General features: G+C 35.1%; 1 protein-coding gene across 1 annotated transcript in view; it reads left to right on the forward strand.

Annotated features, from left to right (window-relative positions):
• The first annotated feature begins 602 nt into the window (after positions 1–602).
• The window catches only part of LOC133328719 (mucin-2-like), a 94,919-nt gene continuing 73,446 nt past the window's right edge, over positions 603–22,075 (forward strand). The window contains exons 1-7 of the mRNA XM_061537262.1: positions 603–906; positions 2,075–2,430; positions 4,011–4,301; positions 7,231–7,431; positions 10,937–11,123; positions 11,236–11,774; positions 20,757–21,041. Coding sequence (XP_061393246.1) covers positions 603–906; positions 2,075–2,430; positions 4,011–4,301; positions 7,231–7,431; positions 10,937–11,123; positions 11,236–11,774; positions 20,757–21,041 — 2,163 coding nt within the window. The remainder of the gene's footprint in view (positions 907–2,074; positions 2,431–4,010; positions 4,302–7,230; positions 7,432–10,936; positions 11,124–11,235; positions 11,775–20,756; positions 21,042–22,075) is intronic.

The following is a 22,075-nucleotide window of genomic DNA, read 5'->3' on the forward strand; positions in this document are numbered from 1 at the left end:
GACTTTTGGCAATCATGTACACTATAGTGTTGATGATTGCTATTATGCTTTCTTTTTATTGATGTTATTTGACTTTTATTAAATTTTGTTTCTGTTTGGAAATTTGTTGGTTTAAATCTGTATTAAAAATACAAATAATCCAAATAAGAGAATTAAAAAAAAAAACATATTGCCGCCCAAATCAAATAGAAAAATTGAATTATTTACTCGTCATCCAATGAAGTGTTTTTTAGTTAGTACGAGAAAAATTACAGAATTTTGAATTTAGTTAAAATTTTAAAGCTCTTACTATAAGCATAGTAGGCTGTCGAATTTCGAATTAATTGAAACAAATATTTTTTTCCTAGATTTTAATTTTTTTGTTTGTAATTCTTCACAATGCCATATTAAAATAAATAAATGAACAGAGATACACAATCGGAATCCACAAATAATAAGATTAATAAATAAAAAAAAAAACAAATTCCATTTCAACAAATCCCCTGAAAAAGCGTATGAATAACTAAGAAATAAAAAAATACCGCCTAAGAGAGAAAGTGAGTAAAATACTAAAACGTCAATCTGCTGCAGAGCATCGCCACCAAAGAAATTGAAAGCTTACCATGTTCAATGTTAAAATTAAAGTCAAAGAAGGCAATAATACATTGCCACGAAGTAAACGTGCCGGTTCGATAACTAGCACAAGTAGTGGTGGTGTTGGTGGCGGCGGCGGTATATTGACCGGTCGCAATAGTCCTGCCACAACCAGTTTACGTAGCTCTTTGGCCTCATCGAATCGTAGTCCGAGCAATTCACTAAAACGTAAAGATAAACGTGTAAGAATTGTCACCACATATATGCCCGAAGATGACAGGCTATATCAACAACAGCAGCTACAACAACAACAACAACGTGTCCGGAATTATGGTAAGTTTCGGCGGCGGGAGAGTGTGTACAGAGGATGTTGTTTACAGTGGACAGAGGATTTCATTCGAGCAGAAAAATATTTTTCTATGAATTTCAATGAAAAGGATATCGAAGTGGCCTACGAAGAAGGTCTTGAGCTCTTCTATGAATTAGAAGCCCTTGAGTTCCTCTTCTATGAATTAGAAGGCCTTGAGCTCTTCTTCTATAAAGAAAACAATGAACTCTTCTATGAAGAAGACCTTGAGCTCTTCTTCTATGAAGAAGACCTTGAGCTCTTCTTCTATGAAGAAGACCTTGAGCTCTTCTTCTATGAAGAAGACCTTGAGCTCTTCTTCTATGAAGAAGACCTTGAGCTCTTCTTCTATGAAGAAGACCTTGAGTTCATCTTCTATGAAGGAGACCTTGCGCTCATTTTCTAAGAAGAATAACTTGAGCTCATCTTCTATGAAGAAGAACTTGAGCTCTTCTATGAAGACGACCTTGATCTCATCTTCTTTGAAGAAAACCTTGAGTTCTTGTTCTATGAAGAAGACCTTGAGTTCTTCATCTTCTATGTAGAAAACCTTGAGCTCATATTCTACGAAGAAGACCTTAAGCTCCAGATTATTAAAAATTTCTTCTATAGAAAAATTTATTTTATTTCCGTTGAAATCCCACCACTGTGCCTCATCATCTCCTGCACACAAATATCGAATGTGACATTATACTAATACATATAAAAGCTATCCAGAGCATAGCTTGTCGTGCCATGGTATGGAAGTATGTAGCTCGGCATGGCATGTCGTGGACAAGGCTGTCTACAAGTCATGTCAATTTTCTAATTGTTTATGCACATGCTAACGCCTTTTTGGAGTTGGTAATTGGGAAACGTGACTTGCATGCTCCAAAAAACTCAAACGAACTTTCAACACGTACATGGAAGGAGAACCAGCAGCAGCAGGAGCGCATATAACAACCATAATATTTACTTTCATTCTCCCATTCCTTTTCCAATTTTTACCACCCCTTACTTTATAAATCCCACTTATATTTATGTAAATATATATAAATATGGCTTATTTACTTTCAATCTTTAGTTTGGTGACCATTTAGTTTCTTTTTTCTATTTATCCCTCGTTTCAAAACACTTTCACTTTGCCCTACGTTTTTGTTCTCCTCTTTTTTCCAGATACTTTGGATGGTGTTACCGAACTACGTCTGGAACAGTATGAAATACACATTGAACGCACTTCGGCCGGTCTGGGTTTGAGCATTGCCGGCGGCAAGGGCTCAACACCGTTCAAGGGCGATGATGATGGCATTTTCATATCACGTGTCACCGAAGGTGGTCCCGCCGATTTGGCCGGTCTTAAAGTTGGTGACAAAGTTATCCGTGTAAATGGCATACCCGTTGTTGATGCCGATCATTATCAGGCTGTGCAAGTGTTGAAGGCCTGTGGTGCAGTTTTGGTTTTGGTTGTGCAACGTGAGGTCACACGTTTAATTGGCCACCCCGTATTCAGTGAGGATGGTTCATTGTCACAGGTATGTAACAGAAAAGCATGACCATACTTTTGGGGAAAATACTTTTTTTTTGGGAAAAACTATTAAAACTGAAATTGTGATATATGAAAAGGGGGTAATGTAAATGTATTGGTGTGCAATGGGCAACGATGCAGGGACCATAAAAATATTGAAGGGAAAACTAAGGAATATTTTTTTATCATTCCCAAAAACAAAAGATGGATTTTTATATGAAAATTTTGTAAATGTTTTCTATTGAAAAATCCATTCTCAGTTATTAGGGATGAAGAAGGAGGCCTTCAGTTTTTCTGTGAAGAAAAAAAGGTCTGAAGCTCTACAAAGAAGAAGACCTTGAGCTATTCAGAGAGAAAGGTCTGGAGCTCTTTAGCGCTTCCACGAAGAAGACCTGAAGAGCTTCTATGAAGGAGACCTTGAACTCTTCTAAAAATAAGTCTTGGAGCGCTTCTAGAAGAAGGTATTGAGCTCTTCTATTAATAAAAAGGACTTGAGCTCTTCTTCTGTGAAGAAGACCTTGACGAAGACCCTAAGCTTTTCTGTGACGAAGGCCTCAAGCTTTCCTATAAAGAAAAAACTTGAGCTTTCTATGAAGAAAACATTTAGATCTCCTAAGAAGGAAACCTTGCAGCTCTTCTGTGTAAAATAATATTTTCCAGCTCTTTTGTGAGAAATAAGACCTCCAGATCTTCTATAAAAAAATTCTCTAATTCAGATATGAAGAATACCGTGATCCATTCTATCCAAGAAGACCGAGAGCACTTCTATCGATGAAGAGAGCACTTCTATCGATGAAAATTCTATGAAGAAGACCTTCACAGCTCTTCTATGAAGAAGACCTTCATAGCTCTTCTATGAAGAAGACCTTCAGAGCTCTTCTATGAAGAAGACCTTCAGAGCTCTTCTATGAAGAAGACCTTCAAAGCTCTTCTATGAAGAAGACCTTCACAGCTCTTCTATAAAGAAGACCTTCACAGCTCTTCTATGAAGAAGACCTTCACAGCTCTTCTATGAAGAAGAAGACCTTTAGCTCTTCTATGAAGAAGACCTTTAGCTCTTCTATTAAGAAGAAGACCTTTAGCTCTTCTATTAAGAAGAAGACCTTCAGCTCTTCTATTAAGAAGAAGACCTTTAGCTCTTCTATGATGAAGAATACCTTTAGCTCGTCTATGAAGAAGAATACCTTTAGCTCGTCTATGAAGAAGAAGACCTTTAGCTCTTCTATGAAGAAGAAGACCTTCAGCTCTTCTATGAAGAATACCTTTAGCTCTTCAATGAAGAAGAAGACCTTCAGCTCTTCTATGAAGAAGAATACCTTCAGCTCTTCTATCGAAGAAGAAGACCTTCATCTCTTCTATGAGCTCTGCTCAGCTCCTCTCTAAATTAGATCTCTAGCTCTTCTATAACGAAGTCTTGCAGCTCTTTTATAAAGAAGACCTCCGGCTCTTCTATGAAGAAGACATTTAGCTCTTCTGTGGAGAATACCTTCAGATCTTCTATGAAGAATATCTTCAGATTCTCTGATCATAATCATAATAATCATATATCATAATTTTTAACAACTGTTTCTTCATTTTCTTTTTTAGATTTCCGTTGAAACACGTCCTTTGCCAGCTGCTGCCGTAATGCCAGCACAAACACAATTACAACAACAACAGCCAGCAGTGACACATCATGAACGTTATATACCACCACCTCTAGATATTCTGCCCGAGCAACAGGAACAGACGGCTCAGCAACAGCATGCTTATCAAGCAAATGTATTTACCACTCCTGGAACAGTTACGGCTGCAGCAGTATCTGATCCACATCAACAACAGCCACAGCAACATGTAGGTGGTGCAGTTTCTACAAACGGCATTTTCGAAAATGGCAAGGTTCGTATACATCACTCCGGGGACTTTTATGTATTTTTCCCTCTATCCTTTTTTTTTTTGGTGGAAATCATTTCCAGCTTGTCAGTCGAATGAATCGCATGTAGGTTTCAGTCGGCATACACCTACAATTGTAGGTTTGTTTTTTTTTTGCCATTTTGCTTCGTGTTCGCTCTTTTCGTGGTATTTATATTTTCCTTATTCGTCCGCAGGGCCAATTGTACAAAAATAGAAAGCAAAATGTAATGCCGAACATCAAACTGCAAACTTTATGTGTTTATTATCCAACCAACTGGTGGATCACGCTTCACTACACTTGGCAAATTTTAACAGATATTTGTTTTTTCATTATTTGATGCTGCTTTTTTTGATAAAAAATTGGAAATAAAATTAAAGTGAAGAAGAACAAAAAAAAAAAAAAAAAAAATGTAAGAACGACGACGACAAGTAACAATCGCCGCCCATAACAAAACAATTGAATGTCTTGTTGAAATACTGCTGAGAGCGAGATGCATGCTGTAGCTTCTAAACGTTTTATCTTCATCTTAAATTTTCAAGAAAATTGCTCGAGTTTTTTTTTTAAAGGAACATTTAAGGAATGAGTTTATAAAGAGTTTCCCATTTGCTAAATGTTTGACACGTACTACGAACGTTTTGCGATTTTTACTTAGTTTGTGCTATTACGACTAGATTTAAGTAGTTCTCAGGGGAGGAGGACAACATGAAGGGGGGAATAATGTTATTTTTTATTAACATAGCAATATAGACGGTCGGGATTACTTTGTAGAAAAACAAGTGGTACTTAAACGACAATAAAAAATCAACGACTTTACAGTTTAAAATTCGAAAGAGAAAGAAGTTCTTTAGCTCTTCTATTAAAAAGAGGAAGGATCTTCAGCCATTCTGCGGTGAAGAAGACCCTCAGCTCTTTCATGAGTAAGAAGAAGGCCTTCACCTCTTCTATGAGAAGGACGACCTTGAGTTATTCTATTAACAACAAGGACATTCAGCTCTTTTATGAGAAAGAAGACATGCTCTTCCATGGGGAAGACTACCTTTAGCTCTTCTGTGAGGAAGAGCATATTCAGCTTTTCTGTGAGGAAGAAGAAGATCTTCAGCTCTTCTGAGAGGAAGAATACCTTTAGCTCCTCTATGAGGAGCTTTTCTTTGGGAAAGAAGTCCTTGTGAAGAAGACTTATGGGGGAGAAGACCTTCGGATCTTTTATGGAGAAAAACTCCAAAGACTCACAGCCCTTCTATAAGAAAGAATACCATCAGCTATTCTATGGCGAAGAAGTCCTACGGCACTTTAATCGGTAAGAAGTTCTTCAGCATTTCTATTATCTTTTGCAGATCTGCTATGGAGAAGAAACCCTTGAACTATATTATGACGAACAAGGTCACAAATTCTATAAAAAAGGAGACCTTCAGATTTTATATGGAAAAGTAGACCCCCAGCTCTTCTATGAGGAATATCTTCACTTCTTGAAGATCACCTCCAGCCCTTTGCTGTTTACAACCCACACTTCAATGAAGGGGAATACCTCTAGCCCTTCTATGAAAAATACCACCACCACCTACAGCTCTTCTATAACTGAGACCTACAAATCTTTTTTGATGAAGAACTCAAGCTTTACTATAACACAGTCCTTTAGATATTATTTAAAAAAGTTCTCCAGCTCTGTTATGAAAAAGACCTCAAGATCTTCTATGAAGAAGACCTCCAGCTATTTTACGAATAAGACATTCAGCTTTTCTATGGAGAATACCTCCACACACAAATATATGCATCACTTCTATGAAGGTCTTCTGTAATAAAGGCCTGAGCTCCTCTATGAGGGAGCTCTTCATCGAAGAAAACCTCCGGCTTTTTAATGAAGAAGACCTCGAGACCTTATTTGAAGAAGACTCCCAGCTCTTCTATGTAGAATACCTCCACACACAAAGACCTGCAGCTCCTCTCTAAAGAAGCTCTTCTATGTAGAAGACCTCCAGTTCATCTATGAAGAATCCCTCCAGTTCTTTAATGAAGAAGACCCCCAGCTCTTCTATGAAGAAGACCCCAAGCTCTTCTATGAAGGAGCCCTCCAGCTATTCTATGAAAGAGACCTTCCATGAATAAGACTTCCAGCTCTTCTATGAAGAGTACCTCCAGCACTTCTATGAAGAAGACCTCCAGGACTTCCAGCTCTTTAATGACGAAAACCTCCAGCTTTTCTACGTAGAAGACCTGCAGCTCTTCCATGAATAAGACTTCCAGCTCTTTATGAAGAAGACCTCCTGCTCTGCTATGAAGATGTTCTCCAGCTCTTCTATAAAGAAGTCCTGCAGCTCATCTATGAAAAAGACCTTCACCTCTTTTATGAAGAAGACTCCCACCTCTTCAATTAAGAAGACCTCTAGCTCTGTTAGGAAGAAAAAAAGTTTTTCTATATCAAATAACTGCATCTCTATAAAAAGTAGGACCTTTTAACTTTGTCGTGTAAAATACTTTTGACCTTGCGATTAATTATGTACATCACTCTCTGGCAAGTAGATAAACGAATGATAGCCTCTATAGCCTCCATCATTATATATTCTGACAATTTAAATTCACGTTCAGTCCTGAACAAGAAAAAAGTGAAAGCCATGAAATCCATCTGCCCTGAAAGAAAAATCACTGTCGTATATTAATTGTTGGGCCTCTCATCTGCCCTCTTAATGAAAATGTAACAACTGGCCCGGAAGCGAAATCAAAACTACCAAGTTCTGCATATTGTTGGGTCTTGCTTCATTCCATTGGTAAAAAATAGCGATAGTTTTTTTTTCCTACTTTTGTATTGATATATTTTTCCAACCCAATGTATATATCTATGTATGTGTGTAGCTCTGCACTATTTAATTTTCTGTTTTTTTCTTTCTTTCTTTTGTTTTGTACGTTGCATATTTTCAGGATGGACCATTGAGTTATATAACGCTGCACACCACATTGATACGCGATCAAATTGGTCAAGGTTTGGGCTTCAGCATTGCCGGTGGACGAGGTTCACCACCCTACAAAGATGGATGTGATGGTATTTTCATTTCACGCATAACTGAAGGTAGTCTGGCACATCGCGATGGCAAAATAATGGTGGGAGACCGTGTAATGGCGGTAAGTATGACCACAATTGTATTTTAAGAGTTGCATGGGGAGAGAGGATAGCCATGTGCATGCAACAGTCAGCCAGTCGTTCGGCTGACTGGCTGGCTGTCCAGCATCAGTTGCCACAATTTGAACTGGAAATTAATGTTGCAGCCATTTCAATGAACCAGTGCTCTTAAATAACGCCGACGTTGTACATCTATTTTATGGCTTGGGGGGAGGTAAATTCTGCTCCGTTTTTGCCCATAAAACTAAAAGGCATCATGACCCTATGTCCGACAATAAACCTGTACGGGCCTCTGGACCATCGGCTGGCTGGCTGGTCATAGTCGATGGTTGGTGGCCAACTATTTATTTGTCTATCAGTCAGTGAGTCAGTCAGTCGGGCGGATAGTCTGTCTGTATATCTGTCTCCCAGTCAGTTTGTCTGTTTAAACGTCTATCTATATGTCTATTGGCCTGTCATTTCGACTTTATTGCAACATTGTGCAATTTTCATTCTATTTTCGATGGTTGTTTTTGTTTTTGCTTCTCTCTGCATTCTCATTCATTCTTTTCGAACTTTAATTGTAAAATTGCAATCATTTTTGTACGTGATGTTGATGGCTTTGATGTTTCTGATGCTGATGATGACGATGATGGGTAAAATGCTTACATATAATGACGATGATGGTGCTTCAGCTAACCATATGTTCTAGTACTACTGCAACTACTACTGGTACCAATATTGAAGTAGTTTTAGTTATTGTTTAATAGGGATTCACAAATTGGTGTGAGGGAAATTAAAAAATCGGCTATCCTGGCTCTTCTGATGATAAGAAGTCGATCTGGTATTCTATGAAGAAGAACTTCAACTCTTCTCTGAGGAAGAAGACTTTCAGATCTTCTTTGTAGAAGAAGACCTTCAGATCTTTTTTGTAGAATAAGACCTTCAGATCTATTTTGTAGAAGAAGACCTTCAGATCTTCTTCGTAGAAGAAGAATTTCAGGCCACGGAGAAGACGACCTTCCAATTTTCTGTGGAGACGAAGACCTCCAGCTCTTCTATGAGAAATAAGATTTTCAGTTTTTTTTTATCAGAAAAATCATTTAATAGGCTGCTCTATGAAGAAGATATTCAACTCTTCAATGAAATGACCTTAAGCTCCTATATAATGGTAATGGCCGTGGGCTCTTTCATAAGAAAGAAGACGTTGGATTCACTTATGAATAAGGTTTCCTCAAGAGTAAAGACTCAAAAGCATCTCCAGTTCTTCTTAGGGGAAGAAGACCATGCGTTCTTCTATGGAAGAAGACCTTTGTGTGTCGAAGAATGCCTCAAGTTATTCTATGGGAAAGAAACCCTAAAATACTTCTATAGAAAATAAGACCTTAAGTTCTTCTACGGAAGAAGACCTTTACATCCTCAATGGAAGATACCTTAGAGGCACTTCTTATATGGAAGAAGACCTCAAGTTATTTTATTAAGGAAGACCTTCGGCCCCTCTATGAAGAAGACCTCAAGCTCTTCTGTGAAGAAACCCCAAGCTCTTTTATGAAGATGATCTGAAGCTCTTCTAAGGAAAAATACCTGCAGTGATGAAGTAGATATCCAGCTCTTCTACCATGAAGATCTCAAACACTTCTATGAAGTATAATTCTTCTATGAAAAATTCATAAGGATTCTATGAAGAAAACATCAATCTCTTTTATAAAGAATACAGGCAACTCTTTTATGAAGAAGACATAAAACTCTTCTATGGATAATACCTCAAACTCTTATGGAAGAATTTCATAAGCTCTTTCGCTAAGAAAACCTCCAGCTATTTTATGAAAAACTCTTATATGATTAATACTTTTGTCTATTTAATGCGCTTCCTACTTTTTTCTATGAAGAAAATCTTCAGCTCTTAAGAGATGAAGTATATTTCCAGCTCTTCTCTTAAGAAGAGCTACAAATTATTTCTGAAGACGACCTCCAGCTCTTCCCTGAAAAAGTCTACAGTTTTTTTTTCTGAACCGCCAGTTTTTTTGCTGAAGGAGGACTCTAGGTCTTCTCTGAAAAAGACATCCAGCTTTTTCTGAAGAGGACCGCCAGCTCTTCTCTAAAACGATCTCCAGATCTTTTCCAAAACGAACTCCAGCTCTTTTCTGGAGAAGATCTCCAGCTCTTTTCTGGAGATCTCCACCCCTTTTTTCGAGAAGATCTCCAGCTCTTTTCTGAAGAAGACCTCCAGCTCTTTCCTGAAAAAGACTACCAGATTTTTTTTTTAAAAAGACTTTCAACTATGTTCTGAAGAAGACCTCAGCTCTTCAATTGGGAAGATACCTTCAAATCTACTATCTGTTCTATGTGGAAGAAGACCTTAAGCTCTTCTATAAACAAGAAGAAGGTCTTAAGCTCCTCAAAGAGGAAGAATACCTTCAGTTGTTCTATGTGGAAGTAGACCTTAAGCTCTTCCATGAAGAAGAAGGAGGTCTTAAGCTCTTCAAAGAGGAAGAATACCTTCAGTTATTCTATGGAAGAAGACATCAAGTTCTTCTTTTGAGGAAATACCCATGTTCTTCTATGAGCAAAAAGACATCCTGCTCGTCTAAGGGGAAAAATACCTCCTCCTCTTGTATGCGGAAAAAACTACCACATTCTATGGGATCGAAGATATTCAACTCCTATATGGAGAGGCATTAGGATTAGGATGTTTTATGAAGAAGACCTGAGGGTAATTCGTCTAGATGATCTCAAACTATTACATGAATCATATCTCAAGCAGTTCAAGAAAATTAAGACCTCCAGCACGTCTATAAAGACCACCTTCTTCTAGTTGGATGAAAGCATCCTTCTTTAAATTAACAGGGAGGCATTTCAAAAAGAATACGTGGAGCTTTTATATAATGAATATCTGGATCTCTTCTAAATAGACGAGCTATCATAGAAAGAAAATCTCAAACTCTTCTATTAAGAAGAAGTCCTCCGGCTCCTCTGTAGATATGACTTCAAACTATTCCAGGAACAAGACCTCAAGGTATTCTATAGAGAAACCTTAAACACTTTTAGAATGGAGGCCCCAATGAACAAGACAATAAACCTGGAGCTCGTGTACGTATAAGACCCGGATCTCTTGTAAAAAGAAGACCTGGAGATAAAATGAAGACCTGCGACTATTTTATACGGAAGACACAACGTTTTTTTAAAAAAGGTCTTTATTTATTAAAAAATGAACTCAGGCTCTTCAAAGAGGAAAATTATATTTTGGTCTCCTATAATGAGAAACCTCTTCTAAAAGCTCTATTGGCCCGTTAGAAAGTAGTCCCAATTAGTCTGTTTAATTTCCATCATGCCAACGTAATGTTTGTTATTTTAAAATTGATTTCAATTACAATTTGATTTCTGTTCCGTGTGGGTCTCTATGCAACTCTTTCCTCTCTCCATGTGTACCAAATAAATTTTCAATTCATTCCGAGTCATTCAAATAACCATACCGAACTAATCCACAACCACCACCTCTTCTTCCACTCTTCCAAACATCAACATCAGATTAATGGCAATGACATGACAAATGCCCAACATGATGCTGCTGTCCAATGTCTGACACAACCACAACGTTTTGTTCGTTTGGTTTTACAAAGAGAATATCGAGGACCATTGGATGCACCCTTGAGCCCACATAGTCCGGCCGTATTGAATGCATTGAGCCCTTCAGGTTATCTAAACAATCGTCCGGGTAAGTTGACAAAAATGTGGCATGACCACAACAACAGCTACAACAAAAACAATATAAAATTACAAAAATCTAATAAATGTTTATTTTTCTATCAAAAAAATATTGTTGACAGGTAATTTTAAACGTTCCATTGGTGACATGATTGACGAACAGCATCAACAGTACCAACAACAACAGCAAATGATTTACCAATCCCAAACGCCGGCTCCAGTATCCTATGATTCGAATAAAAATCTAGCAACAACAACAATGCCTCCTGCATCATCTGTAAGTCCTAATATAGTGCCTGCAACAAAAGCAAATGGCTTTGCCAATGCAACAGTTCATCATCAACAACAACAAAATCAGCAGCTGCAACAGCAGACATCTCCTGTGATGCAACCCCAACAAATTGACAAAGTAACAGGTTTACCCGTGCCAGCACCCAGACGTTCTAATTCCATACCACTGGGTGATGGCCCAAGCACCGATACAACAGTCGCTCCAACAACAACCACATCACCAGCATTAAATGCTACGCAACAACAACAACCACCAACATCAAAGGCATTAACATCTCCTGGTGCAGCGCATCAAAATGGTACATTCCCTCCTCATGCAGTCACAACGGCTAATGCCAATGCTGCCACCGCTGATCCAATTGAGACTCAGGTAGGTGTTTTCTTCTCCATCCAGAGGTTTGCCTGTCAGTTTGACATTTATAATTGTTTGTCCTTTTTATTGTTTGTCCGTTTTGTTGTTTAGTCTTTAAGTTTAAGTGTAATAGCCCGCATTCTCCTGCTCTAATGTCGTTGTCGTACTTCGTTTCTAATTTGAAAATTTCTACATCCGGTTTAAAGCCACAATAATCATGCACTCAAACATTTCTTTTATTTTTTCGTTTGTGAAATTATTAATGCAAAATTCATCATGCATTTCGACATCATTTTAGGATTTCAATTAAGAAGGCAACACAGTTTTAAAAGTATATACTGAATAGTAATTTAAAAAACAATAATACAAACTTATAAACTTCATAAAGAAACTAAAAAACAAATTCAAACATACATTTGGAGGAGGTATACCGCGATAGCCATCTTTGAAAGTTAATAAAATGAAAACATACGCCCGTGTTGTGACATAGCCTAATATAAAGGTTCCGCCCATTTTTGGTATTTTTAAAATTTTATCCGAAATGTTCAACCAAAAGGGCTGCAATTTAGCATTCCGGAGGCTGCCATATATCTGTTCAGAATTTTTTAAAATATTGCTTTAAGTACGTTCCATGGAGTCATTTTTTTAAAAGGGCTGTAAAAGGGGCTGTAATATATCTATTCAGAAAATTATCCATGTATATAAATCTATGCTCTGACATACCCTATTTTAAGTTTTTTTCCTGTTCTTGAAATTGAAATAACTTTTTTCATGGTCTATCTACATTTTTTTAAAAGTATTTCTTCAGGGTCCATTCATAGTATATGATTTGGTGGTTTTTAAATATATTTGTCAAGGTCTATTTATATGCGTGATTATTAAAAAAATAGTTTTCAAAGCGTATCCACAGGCATGCATTTTTTAAATATATTTTAATACCTGACCACAGGTGCAGTTTGTGTTGACTATTTTTTCTGGGTCCATTCATAGTAGAGGGTTTTTTTTTAAATATTTTTTTAAATATGTTCTACGGATTGAATTTTTTATGGAGTAGTTTTTCAGCATTTCGGAATTTTTTTAAATATGTTCTACGGATTGAATTTTTTATGGAGTAGTTTTTCAGCATTTCGGAATTTGACATATATTTTTTCAGAAAATTATCCATGTATATAAATCTATGCTCTGACATACCCTAATATAAAGGTCCCGACCTATTTTAAGTTTTTTTTTCGTGAAGATTTTTTAAAAATATTTTTTCAAGGTCCATTCATAGTATAAGATTTAAAAAGTATTTTAAGTGCATTCCTTGGCCTAGGCTTTTTAAAAATATTTTTTCAAGGTTTGACCACAGTTGTAAATTTTTATTAAATATTTTTTCAATGTCCATCCATAGAAGGGGATTTTTTCAATTATTTCTTTAAATTGGTTTCTTGAAGTGAATTTTTGAAAAGAATTTTAAAAATTTGTCAACAGGCGTTTATTCCTTTAAAAATATTTTTCAAGATCTATCCTAAGGCATGGTTGAACAAAACATATGTGCAGAACATATTCCATATAGGTCCATATTTTGATCTATGCTCTATATAAGTCCAACCCAAGTATCAGGCATTATTTCAGAAAATATTCTACATAGGATGCCCTGCCTTATTTTGATATATATTGTATATTTTAGCTGCATTTTCAATATTTTAGGACATTGTTGCAACTTCACACTGAAGTGACTGCAATACGACAATTCGTGATCTTGGGAGGTGAAAAATATCTTTGTTGATTTTTGTATATTGGTCCGTGTTTTGGTGCAGTCCCCACATAAAATCTGTATGTTGCAAATTCTTACCCAGTTTTCCAACATGAGTGTCTTTAATTTTGAAAATTATTTTTTCTAATCATGGACAATCTACTGTGGAGATGTTTTCAATTTGGTTGGTAAAAATATTACGACGTCCAAATTTCCAATAAATTTAAAATTCCAGGGTGTGGACCCACCGATAGATTCCGACTTTCCGTCTTCTCTTGTTAATTTTTTCAATTTCTCCGAAATCTTCAGGCTCGTTTTTAGGCCGTTCGGTTCGTTTTCGGTATGTTCAAGAGCGTAGTCTAATTTTCCATAGTGAGTGACTGTAATTTGATATGTCGTTTTATACAATTTACCATGACATAGCCTCGAATAAATGACCCGATCGAGTTTATGTAATTTGAGTATCCTCCTCATTGTAGATTCTATAATTAGTACGGACCGGCACTTGACGAATTTTAACTAGTTTCAAATTTATTTTTGCATCCATCGACTCTGGAGCATACGAATCTCAAAATTCCAACGATATTAGAAAGGCTACATATCTCTCGAGAATTAAGAAAATGGCGGACCCATGACAATTATTTTTTGTAAAATCACCAATTTCCGACCGAAACCCAAGCTGGACAATAGGGAAGATCTTCATCGATTGGATTTATCCTTGTTCATATGTAGAATAACATGTCATAATTTGGAATCGATTGATTAATAGTTTATGCGTTATCGTTCAGGCCACTCGTAAATACACTGTTTCGAGAAAAACACATTAAAGTGTTCAAAATGCTTTCGCTGTCACCAGTAGCTCACACAATAGATGGATTAAATCTTCAACAGTTTTTAAAATATTCAGAATTTTGTTTTTGCAAAATAGTCAGGTAGAGTCCAGAATTTTTAAGAAAAAAGTCAATTTTTGGAGCCGATATTTAGGGGGGTCCCTAAAGATATCCGTCCGTACGCCTAACTTTCTGGCAGGAGCACAAGATAAATATCTAAGGGAGTAACCAATTCCGCAGAAACTTTGCGCAATATTTTCCAAGCTGTACAAACTTAAATCTCGTTCGAAGATGGTGAATATCGACCCACTTCTTCTCGAACCTTACCCAGAAAATAGTCGGCATTTTGCTGAAAATTATATTTATAATATAATGCGGAATGGAATATATATCTGATTTGAATCAAACTTTGCACAACATTATATTTTAATCAAGCTTATAAAATGGTTGAGGATGGAGACCAATCGGACCACTTTTTCAGGTGCATACCCTATAAAGTGTCAATATTTTGAAAATTCAATATAAGGCGAGTAATGTTTTCACCAAATCTATAGGAAGTCGGAAGTAGGGATCTGTCTGTTCACTTCTTCCAATACCTCCCTCACAAAGTGTCAATGAGTAAATTAATATCAAGCGAACTTTTCACATCGTTATATTTTTTACCCTTTTACGAAAAGGATCAGGATATATTTATCATATGAGGAGGAGGGTATATATCTGTCCACATTAATTATATTCAGATTAATTATAAAACTAATACATCTGTAGCTGATGGAATCAATCAAGTGGCTTTTCGATATCAGGTCTTTGAGCTTATTTACTGATGTAATTTCGAGCATTACAAAATAACATGAAATAATTTACATTCGCCAAATACTCCTAATGATGATAATCAAAATTTGAAAATTTCCTTTTGCAATGCAGTAACAGGAAAATGATTTTCCTGATTTTGGTCATTTCACACTCCAAAAATTAAATGTATGTTTGAATTTGTCTAAAATATCTATTACGGAAATACTAAATTCTCGGATACCAAATCTCGAAAAACAACTAAATATTACATTTCCGTAAATAATTGATGCCCCCATACCGAGGATGAATAATAATCAACCCAAAAGGTGGGGCTAATAAAATAAAACAAATAAACACACATCTAATCAAATGAACTATGAAAATCAATAGAAGTTCATATAACACACGAAAGATACTAAGTTTCACTCACACATTTGAATAATTTTATTTCGTTGGAATTTTGATGACCGCTGTTTTGGTTGATTTTTCCATCAAAACATGTCTAACTAACCTAACCCTTTGGCCTCTTTTTTTCCTCCATTATCAATTATTTTCATGTGTTTTAATATTTTTATATTGATATGTCTCTGTTCCTCTACATGTGTGTGTGTGCGTGATAATTTGTGTTCAATTGTAATTGGAGAGTATCTAACCCCCCAAACAATCATTTCATTCCATATCATTTATTACGGATGCGGATGCTGTTATTGGTTTACATTATTTTCCGTTATATTTGCATGTCAGTGTCTGTGTGTTTTTGTCTGTTATTTAATGCAAAATGTTGAAAAAATCCCAATTTCTCTATCCTCACTCCTCCCGCCATTCCGAATTCCCAAAAATACACAATTATTTCAATTAAAAATATTTTTAGTTTTATTCAGTTCTTTTTGCATTTTTTGAATAATTACACATATTTACTTGAATTGTGTGTTGTTGCTGCTGCTTTTTTTGCATTTTGTGTTTAAAATTTTGTAATTTTCTCATATTTCCGAAATATGGAAAGAATGTTGTTGCTGTCGACATAATTACAATAACAAATAATCCATATATATAATAATAATATTTATAATTGCAATGATAATAGTGTTATGTGTTTTCTTATTTATTATTTTATTTATTTTTTAATTTGCAAATATTTTAAATACATATTAAATATTATTTTGTGTAGCAACATAATTTTTAATTTCCAACTATTTTGATTATTTTGAAATGCTTTAGTTTTATTATTAGTTGTAGGTGATTTTTTTAGTTATTGATTTTTTCACTGTATTAGCAATGTGTGAAAAAAATTTCAACCGGATCAGTGAAGTGTTGAGGGGAAATTTGATATTTAAATTACAAAAAAATACTAATATATTTTTGGAAAAATAATGATTTTCAAAATTGTGTAAACTTAGCCGGAGAAATATTTTATATGAAATATTGAATATCGATATATTGCTTTTCGATCCCATGTTTCTTTGGACAACATCCGTTTCAGATAATTTCGAGTCGATTTGCAATAGTCAGTACGTCTGTCTGGCTCGTGCGCACGTTAACAGATCGAAACAAAATTTAACATGTGTTCATAACAGAGATGTTCTGTTTATACCGCGCTTTTTGTGCTTGGCTAAGAATATTCCGAACTGCCCTCGTATATAGACTATGATATGGCAAAAATGTGTCACATCGACATTTTGATTTTAGACCCCATGTTTCAGACAATTTGATGTCGATTTACAAATATCCGTTCCTCCGTGTGTCTGCCTGGCCGGCTGGTGCACGCAATAACTCCAGATCGAAACAAAATTTAACATGTGTTCATAACAGAGATGAAAGTTTCCAAAACACTTTTACTTTTTTATACCGCGCTTTTTGTGCTAGGCTAAGAACTTTCCGAACTTGCCCTCGTATATAGACTGTGATATGGCAAAAATGTGTCACATCGAAATATTGATTTTAGACCCCATGTTTCTTTGGACCAAATCCGTTTCAGGCAATTGGGATTCGATTTACAAATACCCGTCCGTCCGTCTGTCTGCCTGGCCGGCTGGTGCACACAATGACTCTCGAATAGAGCAATCGATTTTATCCAAAATTTGCAAATCGAAATATTTCCTACAAACTTAGTTCAAGTCCGTAGATGGGGAATATAGGTCCATTCATTCTGATACTTCCTCCATAAAATGTTTAAAATTGACCTAAATACTACTTTTATAATATCATGCGAACCGATTATCGAATTTTAGCCAAACCAAAAGCCATATACTTTATATAAAGCCAAAAACAAAACCTGTGTGTAATTTCGAAGACCTCCGCAAACCATAGGTCCATTACGTCTCGAACATCCACCTCAAATCTTCACAATTTTCGAAATATTAATGAATAGCTACAACGTTCGATACTTTAATGATTATGGACACGTTTTCCAATCACATTGATTGTACTGACTATACTTAATTTATTTTGAGTTCTTTTTGTGTATTTGGCCCACTAAATATTGACCGATACTTATCAAAACAGGCATGCTTATTCTTTGGTCTGATCCCCTTCTCCATGTAAAAATTCGATGTTTGGGCCATAATTGTGGCACCTGGAGCGACCAGAAAAGAACGATAAGAAAAAAGTTTTTGGCATATTTCATCCCCTAAATATTAATCAATCTTTACCAAAAACAATAGGGGTCTTCATTGGTCAGAACCCATCCTACATGCAAAATTTCATGAAAATTGGTCCATAATTGTGGCCTGTATCGTGTTTACAAATTTTAATGGGCAGACGTATGGACACACATGTATAGATCGACATATGATCGGTGTACTAAAAAGTGGGTCTAGAACCAATATTTCGTGTCGTTACAAACTCTTGGAGCTACACAACGCTATAATACCCTGACAACATAGTTGTGTCGGGTATAAAAATATGAGTCCATGTTTTTAGAAGGCCCCGTATCATTCTAGATATTTCCACGGTCCTAGTTTTCGGACCGAATGTTTGACAAAACCTCTGCATAAAAGTCCAACCTGTCATCCGTTTGTACACCTTGAAATAATTGTCGAAGACTGTTCAGACTACAATATTTAAGATAGAGCTCTGAAATTTTGCACATATATTATAAGTACTTCGGTCTATTTGATGCCAAGTTTCACTACTAAAAATTATCAATATCGATGTCCGTTTTTATGCAGCTCTGTCACCCGTCATTTTTTGTATGTTCAAGTCCCAAGCACAACCTGACCGTCTCAAGTTTGATGTTTAGCCTTCTCCTGAAAGCCTCGATCGAAGTTAAGTATTTATATTTCAAAGGTCCCGCCCTATATTTCGATGCTATTTGATTCCATAACGGATCTCCCATGCATGACGAATGTCCCATTTTACCGGCCAAAGTGGCAATGGTTTGAGTCGATATCCAAAATATTTTTATCTTCTTTTCTTCGGTTTTCAAATTTCTTCGATGATCTGATGAAGATATATTTTGGAGTACCACTTAGGCATAACTGTCCCACATAACCAGTTCAACCAAAAAAAAAAAAAAAATAAATAAATAAATAAATAAAAATAAATAAATGTTCGGCGGTGCAAAACGGCGTATTTACGTTAAAGGTTTTAATCGCATATTCGAATTCGAATCATCCTCCACGATTTCCGTGATCATGGAGGGTGATAAATATATTAGGTTGGAGAAAAAGAAATGAGTTATTTGTATATGAACTATAGGACTTTATTTAACATGCTTCGGAATGTTAGATTTGGGCCAAATATGCACCGTTTTATTGAATGAATTGTTGTAGTCTGGTAGTCGATTTTCACAATCCTCTCTAGATACCAATTTTTCATCATTAGAGAAATATGCAATGCAAGAAAAATGAAATAGTCGTTTGGTGCCAAGTCCGGACTTTATGACGGATGCATTAAAACTTCCCAACCAAGCTTTCCGAAGTTTCTGGCAAGTCACTGTAGATGTGTGTGACCTAGCGTTATCCTACTGGAACACGACACCACTCCTGTTGGAGTGGTGTCGTGTAGGCTATTTCATATGTTTATATGAAGGCTATTTCATATGTTTATATGAAATAGCCTCCATATAAAAGACCTGTTTTATTTTAGGTTGTCATTTGAAATTTGTGCTTCTTGAAAACAAAAATTTTTCGATATAGAACGATATTTGAAATTTATAGATTGAGCCCTATTTCCGGGGGTTTTAACCCTTTTAGACTGCAATTTGATATTCAATATTCCTAGAGAATAAACAGCGTCGTTCCAGAAAAATTTCCTATGTAGGTCCATATTTTTCAATAGCTTTCATTCAAAGGTCCAGTTTTTTTTTTTGTATATGTAAATTCCTAGTCCAATCTTCGGATGGGTCGAACTTAACGACGTTTTTAATTGTTTTAAAATATCTATGCTGCAATTGAACGTTTTTTGGGCGATTGCTAAATTTAGAGGGATCTAATAAGAAACATATATTCCTGGTGGAATATATGCCCAGGAATGTCTCTCTCAAGAAGGTCTTATCTTTGACAGGTGTTATCAAAATTTCCAAGGTTTCAACGTAGGCCTTTTAAGGAGTTTCTTTTCTTTTTTTTGTAAAAAATTGCTTCCATATATTTCTTTATAAATTTCAGGATATCCTAAAGATCTAACATGAAAACACTGGTTCCTGTGTTTCGAAAATATGAACATATGTTTGCAGGAGTCTTGATAGACGAAAATTATTACCTAAGAACTCCAGTAATTATTCAGTTAAGGTCTTTGCATTTTTCCCGACCAAATCCGCATGGTTTTCAAAACCATTACCACCTTAAATTTTTAATCCTAAACGGAAAATTTGTGTATTTGTACTTTGGCAAAAAATTATTATAAAGTAGAGGCAAGGTGATACCTGTCAAAATAAAAAAAAATGGAAATTATACTATTATTATTTATTTTATTTTTTTAATATTCCCTTTAATAAATATTTTTTATGTTATCCACTTGCCTTCTACATCCTACCGGTTCTCATTTGATTAAAACAAAACAAAAAACAATAATAATAATAAATATTAAAAATGAAATAAAACCTCACTGATCCGGAAATTGCTATTCCACACGACATGACAGCAATAAAAATTTACATAATTAATACAAATGATTGAGTTCGAGTGAAATGTGATTGGCTTTTGATAATGAGAAAAAAATTATCTTTATTATTGCAATTAAATGCAAAAAATATAATAGGCCTTTTTATTATTAGATTTAAGATCAACAACAATTTGCTTTAAAAATATTTTTGTTATTATAACATTTTTAGCTTTAAGTTTATTTATATATTTAAACAAAATAGCAAACAAATTTAATCAAAAATTACACAAAATCTAAACAAATGATTTTTCTTTCTTTTTTCTCTTTCTTTTTTATATACATAAATATCATTTATTATAACAATATTAAAAACGAAACAAAAACTACAACTTACATAAATAACAAAATATTAACAACAAAACCGAAACAAAACAAAAAATATATATGCAAATATTTTGTCATTCTTTGAAATACGGTTGATGAACATCACTTACTGATAACATTAAAAAAAAAAAACTAAACAACCACCAAATCCCCCCACCTTTCTCCAAAACAAACAAAAAAATCCCTGAACACTCAAAATCAAAAAACACCCAACAGCCACCACCTTTACGGCCATTGACGAGTGAAGATTTTCAGGCAATGATACCGGCACACTTCCTCAGTGGTGGATCCCAGCATCAGGTGCATGTGGCACGGCCGAATGAAGTGGGTGTGGCTGGTGTTACTGTGACCGTCAATAAGGCTGTTCCCGATATGCCCATGTTCCCAGCAGCTCCCACCGAATTGGGTCGCATTACCGAAACCATTACCAAGTCAACATTTACGGAAACGGTTATGACCCGTGTTACCGATAATCATTTAGCGGAACCCCTAATAAGTGAGGTGATTATCACACAAAATCAAAAATAAAACAAAACAAACAACAAATTAGAACATGAACATAATTTTCATCACAGTAATCATTTTAGAAATCAAAAATATAAGAATACTTTAGTTGTTATTTTTTTTTTTTGGCTTATCAAAGCAAATTACTACTACTTACTCAGCACCACTTACCTAACCACTTACTCACTTAATACAAAGCAAATTAGTTTACACAAAATTAATTTTATTGGCACAATTTTTATTTTGGCACCTTGATTAGTTTTTTTGCTGGAAAATTTGAAATATATTTTTTTTACAATATTGCACTTATCATGACATTACTACCACTACCAACACCATCAGTATCATCACCACTACCACTGCAACAATTGCACCCATTAGTATCATTTTTATTATGCCCATTTTACCACTTATGCCCATTTCATTTCATATATTCACAATTGCAATTCTAATTGTTTAAATTTATATACGCTAGTTACAAATAGAGGATTTATTATTATTATTAATTTTCAATATATTTTTGATATTTGTAAATACATACATAATTATTTGTAGCGGAATGTTTAGATACTTATAATCAAATTTGAAATTATTCTAAAATTTAGCAAAAATTTTAAGCTTTTACTCGAGATTAAGATTTGATTTTCGATACATTACTTATCGATTCTTTTTTTTTTCAAATATCAAAAGGGGAATTTTTGGTTATCAATATGAAAATAAAATTTTATTGTTATATATGGTCTGTTCCCGTACTGCAAGAATCTACCACAGTTTACTATTTTCTTCGATATCATAAAGGAAAATTCGTTATCGTAGTAAAAAGTGGTAGATTTTTGCAGTACGGGAACATACCAATAGTCTCTAGAATACATAATAGCTCCGTTCCAGAACTTAAAAGAATCTACTGATTTTACATGTTTTGCAACTTTTTACTCGAAAAACGTTCCTCAACCCACAAAACTGGTAAAACATTGACTCAAATTCAAGAGAGCACAAAACAAAATGGCGTTCTCTTTGTAAAATTTTTACTC

This window comes from Musca vetustissima, unplaced genomic scaffold (genome assembly GCF_032173495.1).
Source record: "Musca vetustissima isolate MV318-11 ecotype Yass unplaced genomic scaffold, APGP_CSIRO_Mvet_v1 utg21219, whole genome shotgun sequence".
NCBI lineage: Eukaryota > Metazoa > Arthropoda > Insecta > Diptera > Muscidae > Musca > Musca vetustissima.